General features: G+C 43.2%; 1 protein-coding gene across 6 annotated transcripts in view; it reads left to right on the top strand.

The window, feature by feature from the left end:
- The window catches only part of LOC134345458 (ephrin type-B receptor 1), a 700860-nt gene that overhangs the window by 368547 nt on the left and 312497 nt on the right, over positions 1 to 19816 (top strand). For all 6 annotated transcript variants that reach the window (XM_063046149.1, XM_063046152.1, XM_063046151.1 and 3 more), the window contains exon 4: positions 13670 to 13825. In XM_063046149.1, coding sequence (XP_062902219.1) covers positions 13670 to 13825 — 156 coding nt within the window. The remainder of the gene's footprint in view (positions 1 to 13669; positions 13826 to 19816) is intronic.

Below are 19816 nucleotides of genomic sequence, written 5' to 3'. Positions count from 1 at the left end.
GGCCCGATCCTGAGTCCCTTCATTCTGGTTCCTACCCCCTGCGAAATAAAGAGTCCTTAAAGTGAGATAATTGGTTGTGCGAACATCTCAATGGAAGGGGGTGCAGTGTAGTGTAGTTTTCCCTGTTGTTCAAGAGCCTGATGGTTGAGGAGTAGTAACTGTTCCTGAACCTGGTGGTGTGAGTCCTGAGGCACTTGTACCTTCTACCTGATGGCAACAACAAGAAAAGAGCATGGCCTGTGTGGTGGCATCTCTGACGATGGATGCTGCTTTCCTACGACAGCATTCATGTAGGTGGGCACGATGGTTGGGAGGGCTTTATCCGTGATGTACTGGGCTGAATCCACTACTGTTTGTAGGATTTTTCGTACAAAGGCATTGGTGTTTCCATCCCAGGCCATGTTGCAGCCAGTCAATACACTCTCCAATACACATCTCTAGAAGTTTGTCAAAGTTTTGGATGTCATGCTGAAGTTCTGCAGATTTCTGAGGAAGTAGAGGCGTTCTATGCAATTGCATTTATGTGCTGGATCCAGGACAGATCCTCTGAAATAGTAACACCCAGAAATTTAAAGTTGCTAACCCTCTCCATCTCCGATCCTTCGATGACGACTGGCTCATGGACCTTTGGTTTCCCTCTCCTGAAGATTACTATCAGTTTGTGGGTCTTTCTGACATTGAATGAAAGTTTGTTGTGACAGCACTCAGCCAGATTTTCAACCTCCCTCCTGTCTGCTGATTCAACCCCCTTTGATTCGCCCACAACAGTGATGTCGTCAACAAACTTGAACGTGGCATTGGAACACAGTCATAGTTGTAAAGCGGGGGGCTAAGCACACAGTCCTGTAGTACACCTATGCTGATGGAGATCGTGGAGGAGATGTTGTTGCCAGTCTGAACTAACTGGGGTCTACAAAGGGGAAATCCAGGATCCAATTGCATGAAGAGGTGTTGAGCCCAAGGTCTTGGAGCTTATTGATTAGTTTTGAGGGGATGATGGCATTGAATGCTGAGCTGTGGTCGATAAAGACCACCCTGATGTATGCACCCTTGCTGTTCTAATGTTCCAAGATTGAGTGAGGAGCCAGTGAGACAGCATTGTGGTCTGCTGTGGTCTTATGGTCTCTCCCACTACCCTGATTTCCTGTCATTCTCGGGTACTACGCAATAAAGTTCAGGGTCTACTTTAACTGGTTTTGAATTCAACTGAATTTTAAGAAGTTGCTTTGAAATGCCTGGATTGGTCAGTCTGTCTGATTCATACCCTGTTACAATCTGAATGAATCCTCAGTATTCAATATCTGAATGTGAGCATCTGATATGTTGTGCCTTGATCTGAGCCCTGGAGAATGGCAATGGGATTGGCGTGCATGAAGCAATGGTTCTTTCTAATGCTGTATAAGAAGTTCAGGGGGACACTTAGGGTCCCATTCAGTGATATTTAACACAATCAGAGAGAAAACTGTGAGCTTCAGCAACCAGTTCAGAACTGGTTGACTTTAGTTGCTGTGATATCACTTTTACAGAGAGAAAAGTCGCTTAGAATTTTACAAGTATAAGGATCTGCATAAAAAGGAGGAAAGAAGTAAGTGAGGACTCTGTGGAAGGTGCTGGTCAAATGAGGTTGGAAAGTTCTGTGTCTGACACTTCATGGGAAGGTAGGATTTGCGCAGTTTTCCTTAAGCTGGATATTATTGTATTGAGCAACAGGAAATGGAATTGACCATTCTGATTATCTGTTCTGATTAGCCTAGTTGCCTTTTTTTCCTGCCTTGTTGGCATTTCTGAGTTAGGAAGGTTATGGTAAATGCCATTCTGCAGAATTGAGCTTGAAATGCCAGCCTGCCTTTGAGGGGCATACTGGTGAGCCCACACTATCAGAACTACATACTCAAATAAGACATCAAACTTGCTTCTACCTTTTAGGTAAAAGTAAAATAGCTTCACAGCATCATTTCTTCCTGGTGTCTGGATGAGAATGGTCTCTCCTCCAGTACCTTATTATCACAGCAATCCCTCACAGAAAGTGTCGTGGAAATCTTCCTGTTGTTGGAAATCTAGAGCTCATTTTAAAGCTGCTGTTGAGGACGGTCAAAATGTGTAAGTTGCCAATGATCGATCAACAAATCTGAAGCTGGAGAGTAGGGGAAGAATAGAAAGGATGAATTGTATTCTAAACTCTTCTCCCTCTATTGGAATGCCTCTGTGCCATGCACATGAATTCCCAGGATCGATGAGCAGAGCTATCAACAGTCCTGAGGTGTGGATGGTCATTATGTTTAGATAACAATGAGCCATTTTACTTAACTGTCCTTTATCCTTGGTCACAATCCCTCTTTCATGCAACAGCATTTGACTCCATATTTGGTACGAGCTAAGAAAACAAAATAGATAAGTCAATTCAAATGTTTCCTCAAGGCTTAGATCAATTAAATTGATTGAATTAGAGATGCTTGCATAAAAATGCAGAGGGGCATTGTATTCTGAGGAAGGAAAAAATATGTTTCATAAACGCAGAGCTTGCTTCTGATCAAATTGCTCATATATTATAGGAGGTAGTATCCCTATAATAAGTTGGAATGAATATGAAAACAGTAAGCAATATTGCATTTAAAATGGATAAATGTAATAAGTGAGCAGTTTATTTTGATCAAATATCTGACTTATATTCATAAGAAATTCTTTTGAAGGATATAATTCAGTTGAATATGAAATCACATCCAATTTTAGGAGATTGTCTTTTAAAAAACAGACAGCCCTGGAAGAGATTGAAATGAACATTTTGAATTATCTTAATCATGGAAGTGTAACAGTGAACAACACATGTTTCAGAGAGTAGGGAGCTGGTTGTAATTCTCCAGTGACTTCCTATGAGGCTGATGCACTTATCAAGACTGGATATCGGCCAATTCAAGTATATCAGTATTTTCTTAATCTCACAATTACCAGCATCAGCTTTTATCACATTGTACAACTGTATTACAGGCGGCATGAGGCTACTGCAATGATCTGGCTTGAAGCCTGTGGTTAGAACTCCAGGGTTTTCTTCCAGCAGCTCTGCAGGTTGATCTTGGTTGAAATCGGCTTCAACTCAAAACCCATTCTTGATAATCAGTAAAACAAGAATTTCTCTTGAATGCCCACGAGAGGTGATGGAGAATTGGGAACACCCATCCAATCCTTTGAAATTGTCATTGAAAATTCAATGATCTCAGTAGACCCTAATGCTTCATGTGGCTAATTAAGTATCTGGTATAATGCAGAGTGTATCGTATGCAATCTGAACACAGCACAGTCCCAATCACAGCTTTGAGTTTGGGTGGCAGCCAACTCTTGGCCAGAACACTGTGGAAGTTCTCCCAGATCTTAAGAAGATTGGCAGGGAATTGCTTACATCCACCTGAGAGAACAGGTTGAGTGTTGGTGTAACATCTGAAAGATTATTTTTCTCCCCGCACAGTGCCTGGTCAGTCACGTATTGTTGCATTACATATTCAAGCTTCTGGATTGGGTTCTGAGCTGCCAAATTTGTGACCTTACGATGATGGTGTGCCACCATCCAGCATAATAACTTGATGCACAAAAAATGCTGAAGGGTATTATTGCTGTCTACACTGGAAGTACAGGCAGTCACTTGCATCGTCATCATCAGGTGCCATGCCCAGATTGAGCTTTGACTGCCATGGCCCACACTTCGAGTCAAGTGGATCAATTCATTGGTATTCATTTCCAGTTCTCTGGCTGTTGTCTCCATCATCATTTGTCTTTGCCTTCCTTTTGCTTTCTTCCCTTCAATCTTTCCCATAATTACCATGCATTCTAACTCCTCTTTCCTAATCACATGTCCAATGAAGTTATATTGCCTTTTCATGATCTCATACATTATTTCTCTTTTTGTCCTTGCTGTGTTCATGACGTCCTCGTTAGATATTTGTTTCGTCCATGATATTCTTTGCATCCTCCTCAAAAACCACGTCTCTGCTGCTTCAATTCATTTCCTCTTGTTACTAGATATGTCCAACATTCTGAGCCATATAACATAACTGGATAAACATAACATTTCAGTACTCTGAGGCGGGTTGTCATGCCTAGTTTAGTATTGGTCATGCCTAGTTTAGTATTCATTCTCATAAAGGTGTCTTTTGCCATCTCTATTCTTCTTTTGATGTCCATGTCGCACCTGCCATCTGATGTCACCCAGCTTCCTAAGTAGCAAAAGTTCTGTACTTGTTTTATGTCTTCCCCGTTTATTTTCAGGCTGCAGATAGGATTCTCCTTCTTTTTGGATATCACCATACATTCTGTCTTTTTGCAATTGATAGATAGACCCATTTTTGCACTTTAATCTTTAACAACTGTATCAATTAAGTTTTGTAGTTCTTCCTCCGTACTTGCAATTAACACAGTGTCACCCGCATATCTGATATTATTAATGTTTTCACCACCAACTTTGATTCCCAAGATGTCTCTTATTTTTTGTAATATTGTTTTACTGTACACATTAAACAAATCAGGAGAGAAAACACACCCTTGTCTAACACCTCTCTTGATTTTCGTAAACTGACTCACTTCTCTATCTATTCTTACAGCGGCAGTTTGTTCCCAGTACAGATTTCTGATTAGATGGAGGTCTTTTGAATCTAGATCTAGAGTTTCCTGCAATATTTCAAATAACTTATTGTGCTTCACTTTATCAAATTCTTTTGTGTCGTCGATAAATCAAACAAATCGTTTTGCCCTTGAATAGCTCGTTCTGATAGTATCCTTAACGTCAATATCGCGTTTCTTGTGCCTTTGTCTTTCACAAAACCACATTGTTCTTTACCTATTTCTTACTTTTAGCTCTTGTCATCAAAATTCTTATAAGTATCTTAGTGATATGACTCATTAAACTTAAGGTCCTATGTAATTCACATTCTATTGCTCCAGGTTTCTTAGGAAGAGTGACAAATACTGATTTTTCATCTCTTCTGGTATTATTTCAGTCTCATAAATATCATGGATTAAATCAATAAGTTTTTCAATTCCATAATCTTCAAGGATGATAATTTGTTCTATTACTAATTCATCAGGACCTGCTGCCTTTTCTTTCTTCATCTTATTTATTGCGTTATGAATTTCAGATTTTAAAATACTTGGACCTTCAATGTTCTTCTTAATTTCTGGTTATTTGCCTCGATTATCTTCAAACAATTCGATCAGTCCATCTGTTCATCATCTCTTCATTTTCCATGATAATGGTACTGTCATTTGCTTTCAAATATCCATCTGAAGAATAGAGGAGCTTTTTACCAGTAATATTCTTGATTTGTTGACGTACCCTTTTTGGATCAGTAATAGGGATTCTTTCTAGTTGTTCACATTCCTGGTTTAACCTTTTTTCTTTGGCTTTTTGACACAAGCTTTTAACTTTTTTGCGGTCACTTTGTGCAGCTGCCTGTTCTAACCCACCACAGGGCTTTGAAGCATGGACAAACAAAACCAGCTGCAGGGAAAGTACAGTCTCATGGAAAGACAGTGGGTAGAAATGCACGAGAATCATTTATCAATTTGTGAGTTTTGTAAAGTATATCAACAATGTTTATTTTTTGCATTGAGGCCAAATGGATGCTTTGACAACCAGAGACCGGAAATTCGTTGAGTGATATTGCCTTTTGGCCCAACAACATTACACTGGAGATGAGGCACTGATTTACACTAAGCCCTGGTAAACTACCGGTGTTTCCCTCACTCTTACTCTCCTATACAACAGGAGTAACTTGCAGTGCAAACTAATGCATCAGCCCACACATTTTGTGACTAGGGAGGAAACCAATGAGTCACAGGGAGAATGTGCAAATTCCATATAGATAGTAACATTGATCAGGATTGACCCTGGTTACTGGAGCAAAGAGGCAGCAGCTCTTTTGTGTTGCTGTGCAGGTAAGCTATGGGCTGGTTGAGGAAATGAGTTTGCATTTACTGATGAACACTGAGTTCTTGCACTATGCAGCAGAAAGAAGTTCTATGCATTAGTTTCTCTTTGCTACCTCACTATCACCAGTGGTCACTTTCCAAACTTGCTACAGGGGTTGCCAGTGATACATATTGGCCTACACAGCTTGTGCCAGAGAACCAAGAACCTTCTCACCCTCAGAGTCTTCATCTTCCTTTCACCCTACCTTCCCTGAACTCCCGAACCCTCCCCTCTCCACCTTCTCTCTTCCCGTCTCTGATCCCAGCTCTAATCCCTAGTATTTCCTCTGACCTTCCCCTCGCTGAGGTGGAACATTCTGTTCTCAGTAAGAGCCTTACCTTTGTCCCCCTTCATCCGCACCTCAGTGAGTTCCACATCCGCCATGATGCCGAACTCTCCTCTGTCACCTACGTATCCGAGCTCACTTCCTAGGCAAGGATTTCCCATTGATGGCCCCTTCTCCTGTCTCCAGCCCTCATCCTCTTCTTGGACACCTTGCTCTGGTTCTCTGCCTGGTCTGGATCATTTCATCTCGAATTGGCAATGAGACTTCAACCTACTCAACTTTAGTCCTCCTCTCTCCTCTTTAATCCCCTCCGAATGCACTGCCCCTCAGACAAAAGGGGTGCTGTTGTATTGTCGAGCCCTGACCTCTCCCTTGCTGTAGCCAGACAGCAACTCTCAGGCACCTCCTCATACATATCTCTTGAAAAGGACCCCAGTCCAGACTATCAAGCCACTAATCTCATCAACTATGGAGATCTCCTGTCTACTGCCACCAACCTCGCAGTTCCTTTACCCCAAACTGTTTGTTACTAGCTCTACCCAAGACCCATAAATCTGACTGTCCAGGTAGACCCATTGCTTCCGTCAGTTCCTCCCCAGTTAAGCTTATACATTCTATCTCCCTTGCTTCAGTCCCTTCCCACCCTCATGTGAGACACTTCACATGCTCTCGATCTCCTAAACAACTTTCAATTCCCTGGTCCTGGCCACCTCATTTTCACCATGGATGTCCAGTCCCTGTACACTTCTATCCCCCATCAAGAAGGCCTTAAAACTCTCCGCTTCTTTCTCGACGACAAACCTGACCAGTTCCCCTCCACCTCCACACTTTTCAGTTTGGCAGTACTGATCCTCACCCTCAACAATTTCTCTTTTTGTTCATCCCACTTTCTCCAAACCCAAGTTGTAGCCATAGGCACCTGCATGGGCGCCAGCTATGTCTGCCTTTTTGTTGGCTACTAGGAACAGTCCATGTTCCACACTTTCTCTGCGAATGCTCCCCAGCTTTTCTGTGCTCTATTGATGACTGTGTTGGTGCTGCTACGTGCACCCATGCGGTGTTTGTCAATTTCATCAACTTTGGCTCCAACTTCCACCCTGCGCTTAAATTCACTTGGTAAATTTCAGACTCCTCTCCCCGCTATCTGGATTTCACTGACTCCACCTCTGGAGACAAACTGTCTGCCGATACCTTTTATAAACCTACTGAATATAGTCAAGGTTTCCATGGCTGTCTGGACTATACCTCTTCCCACTGAGTTCCCTATAAAAATGCTATTCCCTTTTCTCAGTTCCTTCATCACTGCCGCATCTGTTCCCAGGATGAGGCTTTCCTTTCCAGGACAGCAAAGGTGCCCTCCTCCCTCAAAAGGTGCCCTTCCTCCACAATTGATGCTGCCTTCATCATTATCTCCTCCATTTCCTAGATATCTGTGCTCACCGTCTTTCCACTTCCTTAACAAGGATAGAGTTCCTCTTGTCCTCATCTACCATCCCATGAGCTTCCACATTCACCATATCATTCTCTGTGCCATACACCATCTTCAGCAGGACTCTCCCATCAAACACATCTTTACCTACTCCCCCACCCCACACTTGGCTTTCCACAGGGATCGCTCCCTCTGTGATTCCCTTGTACGTTTATCCCTCCCTACTAATCTCCCTCCTGGCATATATCCCTACAAGCGACAGGAATGGTACACCTGCCCATTCACCTCCTCACTCACCTCCATTCAGGGTCCCAAACAGTCCTTCCAGGTGAGACAACACTTCGCTATGAATCTGTAGTGTTGTCTACTGTATCCAGTGCTCCTGGTGTGGCCTTCTCTACAATGGTGAGAATTGACATAAATTCGGGACTGCTTTGTTAAGCACCTCTGCTCCATCTGCAAAAACCAGAATTTCCTGGTGTCCAACCATTTTAATTCCTATCCTCATTCCCATTCTGGCATCTTGGCCCATGTCCTCCTCTTCTGCCATGATGAGGCCACTCTCCAGTTGGAGGAGCAACAGCTCATCTTCCATCTAGGTCACCTCCATCTTGATGGGCATTAACATCGATTTCTTGTTCTGGTAAATGTTTCCCCCATCCCTTCCCTCTTCTTTTATGCCCCAACCTGGTCTCTTACGTCTTCTCACCTGCCTATTACATCCCACTGGTGCCCCTCTTCCTTCCCTTTCTCCTATGGTCCACTCTCTTTTAAAGGGTACTATTGGGTACTGAATATCGACCTACAGTGGCAGTTAAGTTATATATCACAGAGGTTATTTTCATTGCTCATCTGGCTAATATCTTAGACTTCAGCCCTAAAGCGCTCAGATTATTGGCCTGCCTGCTTAAGCACTGGCCTGTACCTTTACATTTGAGGCCAGAGTGGCTGGCACATTTCATCTTGATGTGCACATAGTTTCAAGGTGATGTTGGAGGAGTTCTTTCACCCTGAGCACTCTGGATAAGTGTCATACTCATCCACTTGAGTACCCTTCTACCTCTACCCCTCTCCTCTTCCAGAACCTAGGTGTCTCCTGTTCCCTGTCTACTGTTCTTGCTCTCCAGGAGGATCACCATGTCAGACAGCAAGAGGTCAGTCCTTAAGCATCAGCTTTAATGTTGCCCTCAGATAGCGTCAGATTCTTGTAGGATCACAGCAGCCAGAAGAAATCGTCCAGAGGCTCGTCTGTAATTAGTGAATGACACCTTCAGTTAGTTCTGCCTCGCCTGCTGAGTTCCTCCAGTATTTTGTGTGTGTGTATTGCTTGGATTTCCATCATCTGCAGACTTTCTCTTGTTACTGCTTAGATGGGGTGGGATCCTTTCTCCTGCAAGGTATATGCATAGAAACATAGAAACATAGAAAATAGGTACAGGAGTAGGCCATTCGGCCCTTTGAGCCTGCACCACCATTCAGTATGATCATGGCTGATCATCCAACTCAGAACCCTGTACCAGCCTTCCCTCCATACCCCCTGATCCCTATAGCCGCAAGGGCCATATCTAACTCCCTCTTAAATATAGCCAATGAACTGGCCTCAACTGTTTCCTGTGGCAGAGAATTCCACAGATTCACCACTCTCTGTGTGAAGAAGTTTTTCCTAATCTCGGTCCTAAAAGGCTTCCCCTTTATCCTCAAACTGTGACCCCTCGTTCTGGACTTCCCCAACATCGGGAACAATCTTCCTGCATCTAGCCTGTCCAATCCCTTTAGGATTTTATACTTTTCAATCAGATCCCTCCTCAATTTTCTAAATTCCAACGAGTATAAGCCTAGTTCATCCAGTCTTTCTTCATATGAAAGTCCTGCCATCCCAGGAATCAATCTGGTGAACGTTCTTTGTACTCCCTGTACGGCACGGATATCTTTCCTCAGATTAGGGGACCAAAACTGCACGCAGTACTCCAGGTGTGGTCTCACCATGGCCTTGTACAACTGCAGTAGTACCTCCCTGCTCCTGTTCTCGAATCCCCTTGCTATAAATGCCAGCATACCATTCACCTTTTTCACCGCCTGCTGTACCTGCATGCCCACTTTCAATAACTGGTGTATAATGACACCCAGGTCTTGTTGCACCTCCCCTTTTCCTAATGGGCCACCATTCAGATAATAATCTGTTTTCCTGTTTTTGCCACCAAAGTGGATAACTTCACATTTATCCACATTAAATTGCATCTGCCATGAATTTGCCCACTCACCTAACCTATCCAAGTCACCCTGCATCCACTTAGCATCCTCCTCACAGCTAACACTGCCGCCCAGCTTCGTGTCATCCGCAAACTTGGAGATACTGCATTTAATTCCCTCATCCAAGTCATTAATATATATTGTAAACAACTGGGGTCCCAGCACTGAGCCTAGCGGTACCCCACTAGTCATTGCCTGCCATTCTGAAACACAAAGGATCTTCAGATCCAGATTGGCAGCGCTGGCATCAAATGATTGCTGCACACCTACTGATGCTCAGAATTTGCTTAAACTACATAATTAGAGAGGCAGATGCACGCGCGCGTATACACACACACACACACACACACACACACTCACACACACTCTCACACAACTTTTAAGGATCTGGAATCCATTCCTGGACAGCCATGTTACTTATAAAACAATAACCAAGTTATGTTGTGGTGGATGTGTTTTTGGAGCTTATGGACAGTTTGATAGTTTAGTGGTTAGCACAACACTATAATGTACCAATGATCCAGGTTTACCATTGTCTTGAAGGAGTTTGTATGTTCTCTCCATGACTACATGGGTTTCCTTTGGGTTCTGACAGTTGAAAGACGTACTGGTAGGTAGGTATGTCATTGTAAATCGTACCATGATTAGGCTAGGGTTAAATCAGATGATTGCTGGGCAGTGTGGCTCAAAAGGCCGAAAGGGCCTATTCAGCACTGTACCTCAATAAAGAATTATACAAGTATTGTACTGAGCATTGTGCCTGATGATGGGAGGGCTAGCTGTGGTAGTAGCCGCTCAGAAATTAAAAGGTGGAAAGTGATACTGCTTGTGTCTGTAAGTCAACATGTTTTAGGTATAACTCTGACACACGGCAACCTGCATAGAAATTAGAACTTTCAGCTATATTTTGACCCAGTCAGCTAATGTTGATGTTTAGCATCGTGTGAGCTATATCCCTGTGCCATGTTCTGTCAGCTATTGAAACTCTATATGATCCCATGATCTACAGCCTTCTGCACTTGGTCCTGTGTTAAACCTCATTGCTGTTCGAGACGGAGCAGTCTTTTTTTATATACATTTATCAATCCCATCAAGTACATGACTGTCATCACATTTTATCAGATTACCTCTGAAACTACTCTCTGCATCCCCAGATTTTTTCACTTTTCCAGTTCTGCTGAAGGGTCACTGACCTGAAATATATAATAATGCTTCTCTCTCAGCAGACCTTGACCTTCTAAATGCTTCCAGCATTTTCTGCTTTTGTTTACAAATTCTCTGTACATGTGCATGTGATCTCGCTCTCTGTCTGCCTGTCTCTACCTCCACCCTTCTTTAGCTCTATACATCCCTCGCTTTTCTATATAACTCTATCTCAATATTCCTCAACACCTTTCCTGCATCCTACAATTACGGACAGGCTGTAACTGTTCTTTTTCCAGGTGAATGATTGAATGTCCGCTTGCTCCTTTAATGACTGGAGAATGTTGCCATTCTCTGCCATATGCTTCCGTATGGGGTTGTGAGCCTTTTCCAGCGACTCCTTTAGCATGTGGGGTACCATTTCTTGCAGCGATTCCATCTCCGTTGTCATTGTTTGCTTAATTAGCATAGCTATTTCCTCGGATGAATCGCTAGCTTAGTGTCGTCTGCTGGTATCTTGTTTCCTGATTGAATTTCGATTTTTTTTTGAGGTCATATCTTTAGTTAGATCTTCCTCCAAGTCAACCTTGTATTAAGACCGTCTATGAGCCCTAAAGAACTTGACAAAGGAGAGTTATATGTCAGCGCTGAGTGCTGTGCTGCCATCTTTCCTCGTGCCTCACCAGAAGTCCCCCCAGTGGCCACCCATTTTAATTGCATTTCCCAATCCCATTCTGGCATGTTAGTCCATGGCTTCCTCTGCTGTTGCAAAGAGGCCACATTCAGCTTGGAGAGGCAACACTTTATATTTCATCTGGGTAGCCTCCAATCTGATGACACAAACATCGATTTCTTGAACTTCCGGTAGTTGCCCCCCTCCCCCTTTCCCATTTCCCTCTTCCACCTTATCTGCTTACCTGCCCATCACCTCCCTCTGGTGCTCCTCCCCCTTTTTCTTTCTTCCATGGCCTTCTGTCCTCTCCTTTCAGATTCCTCCTTCTCCAGTCTTGTATCTCTCTCCCCTCCTCGCGTTTTCACTTATCACCTTGTGTTTCTTCCTCCCCTTCCCCCACCTTCTTACTCTGACTCCTCATCTTTCTTTCACCAGTCCTGAAGAAGGGTCTCAGTCTGAAACATTGACTGTTTACTCATTTCCACAGATGCTGCCTGGGCTGCTGAGTTCCTCCAGCATTTTGTGTGTAATGCAGGTTGATAAGCAACAAGGACTTTTGTTTTATTAACATGGTAATATGCGACAGGTTTGTAAAAGGAGTTGCCAAATCTGACAAATTCACAACATGACAGTTTGAGGAATCATGGTTTACTAATTCAAGCCTCAGTTTAAGTGTATTATGCTGATCGTGTGAATGAAGAACGATTAAGGTGTGAACTGTCAGAAGAAGCCGGTCATTGATAGGCTGCAAAGGAACAGAGATTGGCAGTGGCGTGGCAAGGAAGGCAAGCTTTATTGGGTGAACTGAGGAACCCCTTTTATGACATTCTGCTGGCAACTTCCTCATCAACCAATTCAGCCTCCAGAACAGCTGGTGCATTATCATTGCAGGCCGCTACTCTTTCCCCAGACTGGCTTTAGGTTATCAGCAGTGACAGGCTGGAATTGAACATGCATTTTGGAGTAGGTAGGGAATCAGAAGGATTGAACTGTGTATTCGGAGTGGTGAGGTTGGGGGAGTTCAGGGGTGACTGGATAGGGGCCAGATACTCAGTCAGTTTGTGGGGTACAGGAACGAGCTTGAAAATTCTGTGTTGAGTGGATGGAGGTTCCTCAGAGGATGCAGTGCTGCTGTCTCACTGCTCCGGTATGTCAATGCTTTGACTCTCCTGAAAGCTCACTGACCCAAAGCATTGACTGTTTCTCTTTCCACAGATGCTGCCTGACTTGATAAGCTTTTCCAGTAGTTATTATGTTTTTGGTATTGGTACTTTGGGTATTCCCAGATATGTTTGAGGCATTTTGGATATCAATTAAATCTAGGCTTTGTAATGATGGCTGCTTGGGTAAATAGCCTTCCATAAGCATTGTCTCATCTCCTACAGGTATCAGACATTCACCAGAGGACTTTCAGCCTCAGTGAAGCATTTATAGTGCCCTGCACTACTGATCCGGAGAGAAAATGTACCATCAATCATTTCCTATCAATTCTTCCTGCTTTCTAGCGGAATAAGTGAGACAACAGTCTTAAATCAGCATTTTCATAATGTCTGTTGAATTTAGCAAGGTTGTTAGGCTGATGTCCGAGAGAAAAGAGGGGACTGAGTCTTTTTTTGAAACCTGAATCATTTAGAATTGTTTCCATTACCAAACGAAAGGATGTTCTGAAATAAAATGAGCATGTGCTGGTGGAGACATCAGGTCAGGCTGAGTCTGTGTAAAAAAAAAACAGTTAACATTTTATGTTTGGGACCTTTTGTAAAAACAGAACAAGTGAGAAAAAAAATGTTTTGTTGTGATCGGGAGACGGGTGCACAGTGGGTGAGGTTTATCACACAGGCCCGAGCTGTGAGAAAATCTAGGCTTGTTCCAGTACTGAGCTGAGGTTTACTTGACTCTCTATCACTCTCTCCCTCTCTCTGTCTTTTCCAGCATGCCATTCTGGGACCTTCAAGGCAAACCAGGGCAGTGAGATGTGCATCCCTTGTCCTGCTAATAGCCGGTCGTTGCATGAGGCATCCAGTGTGTGCAACTGCCGTAACGGATATTATCGAGCAGACTTCGACTTGCCTGAGATGCCATGTACAAGTAAGTAGTATGCTGGCCATTAACAAGTAATGTAGTAATGTTTGAACACCTGGATCGGTGCTCCGCTGCCTCTTTATTAAAGACTGAGTCAACAGTGCTCAAGATTAACACTAGTAATTAGATTCAACTAGAATTGCAGACTTGTTGATGTACAAGACCCCTCAATGATGGGATATCTTGCAGGGTTGGTGGTCCTGGTTACAATGTTATGTAATGCCTTGGTTTAAGACCATGCTTTATTAATACAGTTATGCTGATGGGCACTTTATTTTCTCTAATCTCTTCTAAATGCAAATCTATATTAAAAAGTGTTCTTTTACTTGATTATACACTTGATAATATACAGTTTCAATCGAGTATTTCATTTTGATGTAAAATAAAAATTCAGTTAATTAATAAGTTAGGCTTGTTGTATTAGCCAATAGGATATGTCTTATTAACATTTTGGCCTATATGATGCTCGGGGGGGGAGGGAAGGACCGAAATGGGTAGCAAATACTAGAGAAAGCAAGAGCACGAGATCAAAGACGTTTTGAGAAAGGAGAAAGAAAGCGGACAACAAATATGGCAGCAGAACATGGTGAAGTGCTCACAGAACCCAATTCAAAAAGCCAGGTCCAGAGATCAGGAAATCTTCATGCAGACTATGGTTTCACAGAGAATGTGCAGATAACTTCCAGTTAGCCAGCTAGCACACGGCATTGGAGATAGGGCCAGAGGAGACAGTTTGACGCCTTCCCTGAGATGCAGTGTGGATATTTTTACATTTTCTTTTGCTTGGACTGGTTCTTCAGCATAGAACTGCTTGGGATCCGTGACTACACAACTGAAGCAAACAGAATGATTACACTGCATGAGCTTCGAATGCATGCACGTTACAGATTGACAAATATGTGATGGGTCCTTTTCTTTATTTTGTTTGGTATAGCTTAAAATATTTTGTCAATACAATTTCAATCTAAATTTATACTGGTGCAAGCTGAATTATTGCTACCTGGTGAACATTAAATTTGCATGGGTGTCTGTCAGTATTCATGCAGGTAATTGTCTTATTTTCCATTAGAAGACACATTCAAACTTCTATGTTTTTGTGTTTACTCAAATTATATCCATCCTAGATCTGTTTAATTACTGAAAATGGCCTTTTTATCATTATTCATTTGCACTGTCACGTTATGTTGCTGTCAGCTAGTATTCACGGTAACAGCTAATTCATTGTGAGCCTGCGGTGAGAGGGTTACAGTTATTGTTGGAAATTTTCTGATACCTGTGTGAAAGTGGATTGTGAAGAATCCTGAGAGTGTTTTCCAGATATATGACTGACTAGTTGGCTGAACCAGTCATGGAAGAGATTTTTATAGAACTGCTTTGGTATTGGTTTACTATTCTAATAAATACTGAAATTCTGTGAAAAGGTTTTATTTGTCAATCAATCATTTGTTGCCGAATATAATTATATTGATGTAGTGAAAAGAATGCAGTGTTACAGTTACAGAGAAAGTGATGTGCAGGTAAATCATAGAACAGGGTTTTAGATACGTATAGCACAGAAGGAGATCTTTCACAGTGGCTGAAAATACTCTAGCTCCGAGTCCCTAGTTTTATAGGTTATGGCCAATGAAGTGTTCACCCCACAAGCATCTGCCACAATTGTATTTTCTAAAGATTTGTCAGCACTTGACTGCAGAGCAGGAGATTGAAGAGTGGGTTGGAGATAATTCCTTGTGGACTTTATGAGCCAGGTTTAAAAAGCGAATGGAGCCTGTTGGGACTTGTCTGCAAAGCGGACGATTGCTTGGGTTATTAGTAACTTAGCAAGGGCCAGTAAAAAGAAGAGAGGTGTAATCGGAGTGACCATTGTTAGAGTATGCCAGGGTTAGGATGGGAGACTTTGGCTTAGCTGGCTTCGGCAGGAACATGCGGAGGCGAAGAGTGCTGAGTCGTTTGGAATCATTTAGTTGACAGTAGAATTTAAGCTTAAGTTAGAGCCAAAAGTTTAACAAGGTGCAGGTAGGATGGTAGTTAAGGCAGTGGAATGTTTCTCCTGTAAGATGTGAGATTGCAGGGTACCTAACAGTCTCCCTGTTGACTACATTTGCAGGAAGTGCATGCAACTTCAGCTCCTGAGTTGCAAAGTCAATGAACTAGAGCTGGAATCCAATGTACACAAAGCCATCCAGGAAGTTGACTTTTACTGAGGTGGTCACACCCAGAGTACAGGCTTCGGGTAGTAGATGGGTGAACACCTGGAGAAGTAAGGGGAGTAAGCAGTCAGTGCAGGGTTCCCCTATGGCCATTCCTCTCAGCAACAGGTATACCCCTTTAGATAGAATCAGAATACAGTAGCAGCAGTCAGGCTGGTGGCACTGTGGCTGGCTCAGAGGTTCAGCCGGGAAAGGAAAAATCAGACATAGTGATAGCTGATAGTGATAGTTAGGGGGACGGCCAGAGATTCTGTGGCCATGAAAGAGACACCAGGATGGTGTGTGCTTCCAGTTGCTAGTGTCAAGGATGCCTCTGGACAACTGCAGAATTTTCTTTAGCGGGAACATGATCAGCATTGGCACCAATGTCATTGGTCTAAATGGGGAAGAGGTTCTGCACAGTGAGCATAGGGCGTTAGGAAAGAGCCCTCCAAAGGAGTAATACTTGCATTACTCCTGGTGTTGTGCACTAGTCAGGGCAGGAATAGAATGACAGTACAGATGAATGAGTGGCTGAGGAACCGGTGCAAGAGGCAGCATTTTATATTTTAGATCATTGGGACCTTTACAGGGGCAGGGATGACCTGTGCAAGAGGGACAAGTTTCACATAAATGGGAGGGGAACCTGGTTGGGAGGTTTGCAAGTGCTACTCGGGAGTGTTTAACCAAATTTGGTAGGGGGATGGCAACCAATGCACCAGGTCAGAAAGTGGAGGGATGGGGAAGAAGGTGGATGTCAGAGCCAGTAAAACAGGCAGGAATGATGGGACACAGAGTTTGAAGTGTGTGATTTTTAATGCTGGGAGTATTATGGGGAAAGCTGATGAACTTAGAGCATGGATCAGTACATGAAACTATGATGTTGTAGCCACTACATAGACCTGGCTGAGACAGTGACAGGAATGGGTAATTGATATACCAGGTTTTCAAGGTTTTAGTAGAGAACGAGGAGGAGGTATAAAAGAGGTGGGAGTTACACTACAATATCACAGCTGCTCTCGGAGGAGAGAGGGTTAGACACTGAGTCTATGTGGGTAGAACTCAGGAAGAGAAAAGGTGAAATCACTTTGGTAGGGTTGTACTGCAGACACCCTAGTAGCCACCAGGACATTGAGGAACAGACATGCTGGCAAATGAAGGAAAGCTATGAAAACAATAGGGTTGTTGCCATGGGGTGGTCAACTTCCCTAATATAAACTAGGACCTTTGAGTGCATGAGGTTCAGATGGGGCAGAATTTGTTTTGTAAGTTTCTTAAATCAATATGTGGATAGTCCAATAAGTGGAGGGGCTGTACTGGACTTGATGTTGGGTTATGAGCCTGGTCAGGTTTCAGTTGATGAGCAGTTAGGAACAGTGATCACAGCTCCTGAAGCTTTAATATTGCTGTAAATAAGGATAACAGTGGACCTTTCATGAGAGTATTAAATTAGAACAGGGCAAATTACAAGACCATTGGGGAGCAAGTATGGATAGTTAATTAGGAACAGCTGTTTTTGAGCAACTCCGCATCTGACACGTGGAGGGTCTTTAAAGACCAACTACGTAGAGTACAGGACAGATATGTTTCCAGTCAGGGCAAGGATGACAAGATAAGAGAACCTTGATGCTGAGGGAGGTGATGAAATAAAAAGGAGAAGTATGTAACTCATGGGAAGCGAGAATCAAACGGAACCATTGAAGATTCCAAAAAGCCAGAAAAGAACCCAAGAAAATTAAGGAAGTCAGGAGGGTCCATGGAAAGTCCTTAGCAAGTGGGATTAAAGAGAATCCTAAAGCAATCTATACGTATGTCAAGAGCAAGAGGATAACTAAGGAGAGGGTAGGACCACACAAGGATAAAGGGGGAAGCATTTGCTTGGATGGGAAGGATGTGGGTGAGGTCTTTAATCAGTGCTTCACATCAGGATTGACAAAGGAAATGGACGTGAAGCTTGAAGAGGTAAGTGCTGAGCCTATTGATATGCTGGAGCAATTTAAGGTAAAGGAGGGGGTAGTGTTGGATCTCTTAAAAAGCATTAAGGTGGATAAGTTCCCAGGGCCTGATGGAATATTCTCCAGGTTACTGTGAGAAGCAAGAGAAGCGAATGCTGTAGCCTTGACCAATATCTTCATGACTACTCTAGCCATAGGCAAGATCTTGGAGGAGTGGAAATTAGCTATTTTTTTAATTTATTCATTTACAGGATGTGGGCTTCACCAGTTAAGCCAGCATTTATTGCCCATCCCTAGTCCTTGAGAAGGTGGTGATGAGCTTCCCTCTTGAATCACTGCAGTCCCTGAGGTGTAGGTACACCCACAGTGCTGTTAGCAAGGGAATTCCATGATTTTGACCCAGTGACAATGAAGGAATGGCAATATGCTTCCTAGTCAGGATAGTGAGTGACTTGGAGACGGATTTGCAAGAGGTGGTGTTCCCAGGTAGCTGCTGTTCTTGTCCTTCTGGATGGTAGTGGTTTTGGGTCTGGAAGGTGCTACCTTAGGAACTTCGGTGTGTTGTTGCAGTGCCTCTTGTAGATAGTACACACTGCTGCAACTGTTTGTCGATGGTGGAGGAACTGAGTGCTTGTGGAAGGGGTACCCATCAAGTGGGCTGCCTTGTACTGGATGGTGTCAAGCTTCTTGAGCGTTGATGGAGCTACACTCATCCAGGCAAGTGGCGAGCTGATGTGTTTCATTATTGGAGAAGGGAACAAGGGATAATCCTAGAAACTATAGGCCGCTGAGTCTCGAAGTCAGTGGTCTGGAGAGTCTCAATGTCAAGGGTAGGGAAGTTATTGGGGAGAATTCTTAGGGATAGGATATATGTGCACTTGGTCTAATTAGGGAGAGCCAGCATGGCTTCAGAGCCAGAGCCACAGAACACTGCAGCACAGAAAGAGGCCCTTTGGCCCATCTAGTCTATAATGAACCATTAATCTGCCTACTATTGATCTGCACCTGGACCATAGCCCTCCATATCCTTCCCAATCATGTACCTATCCAGATTTCTCTTAAATGTTGAGGTCAAATTCACATCACACAGGCAGCTTCTTCCACACTCTCATGACCCTCTGAGTGAAGAAGTTTCCTCTCATGTTCGACTTAAACTTTCACCTTTCACTGTTAACCCATGACCTCTTGTTGTAGTCTCACCCAACTTCAGTGGAAAAGCCTGCTTGTACTTACCCTATCTATACTGCGCATAATTTTGTATACCTCTATCAAATCTCCTCTCGATCTTCTATGTTCTCGGAAATACATCCTAACCTATTCAACCTTTTTCGCTGTAACTCAGGTTATCAAATCCTAGCAACATTGTTGTAAATGTTTTCTGCACTCTTTCCATCTTATTTTACGTCTTTCTTGTAGGTAGGTGAACAAAACTTGTATACAATACTCCAAATTAGGTCTCACCAACATCTTATACAATTTCAACATAACACCTAACTCCTGTACTCATTCATTGATTGATGAATGCCAGAAGCTTTCTTTATGACCCTTATCAACCTGTGACTCTACTTTCAAGAAATTATGGACCTGTATTCCTAGTCCCGTTGTTCTACCACACTCCCCAGTGCCCTACCACTCACTGTGTAAGATCTACCCTGGTTAGTCCTCCTGAAGTGGAACACCTCACATTTGCCTGCATTAAATTCTATCTGCCATTTTTCAGCCGATTTTTTTCCAGCTGGTCCAGATCCTTCTGCAAGTCATGATAGCCTTCCTCACTGTCCACCACACCCCAGTCTTGGTACCATCCGCAAATTTGCTCATGCAGTTTATCACATTATCATCTAAATCATTGA

Source organism: Mobula hypostoma, chromosome 4 (assembly GCF_963921235.1).
Source record: "Mobula hypostoma chromosome 4, sMobHyp1.1, whole genome shotgun sequence".
NCBI lineage: Eukaryota > Metazoa > Chordata > Chondrichthyes > Myliobatiformes > Myliobatidae > Mobula > Mobula hypostoma.
This window is presented reverse-complemented; position numbering and strand designations above follow the sequence as displayed.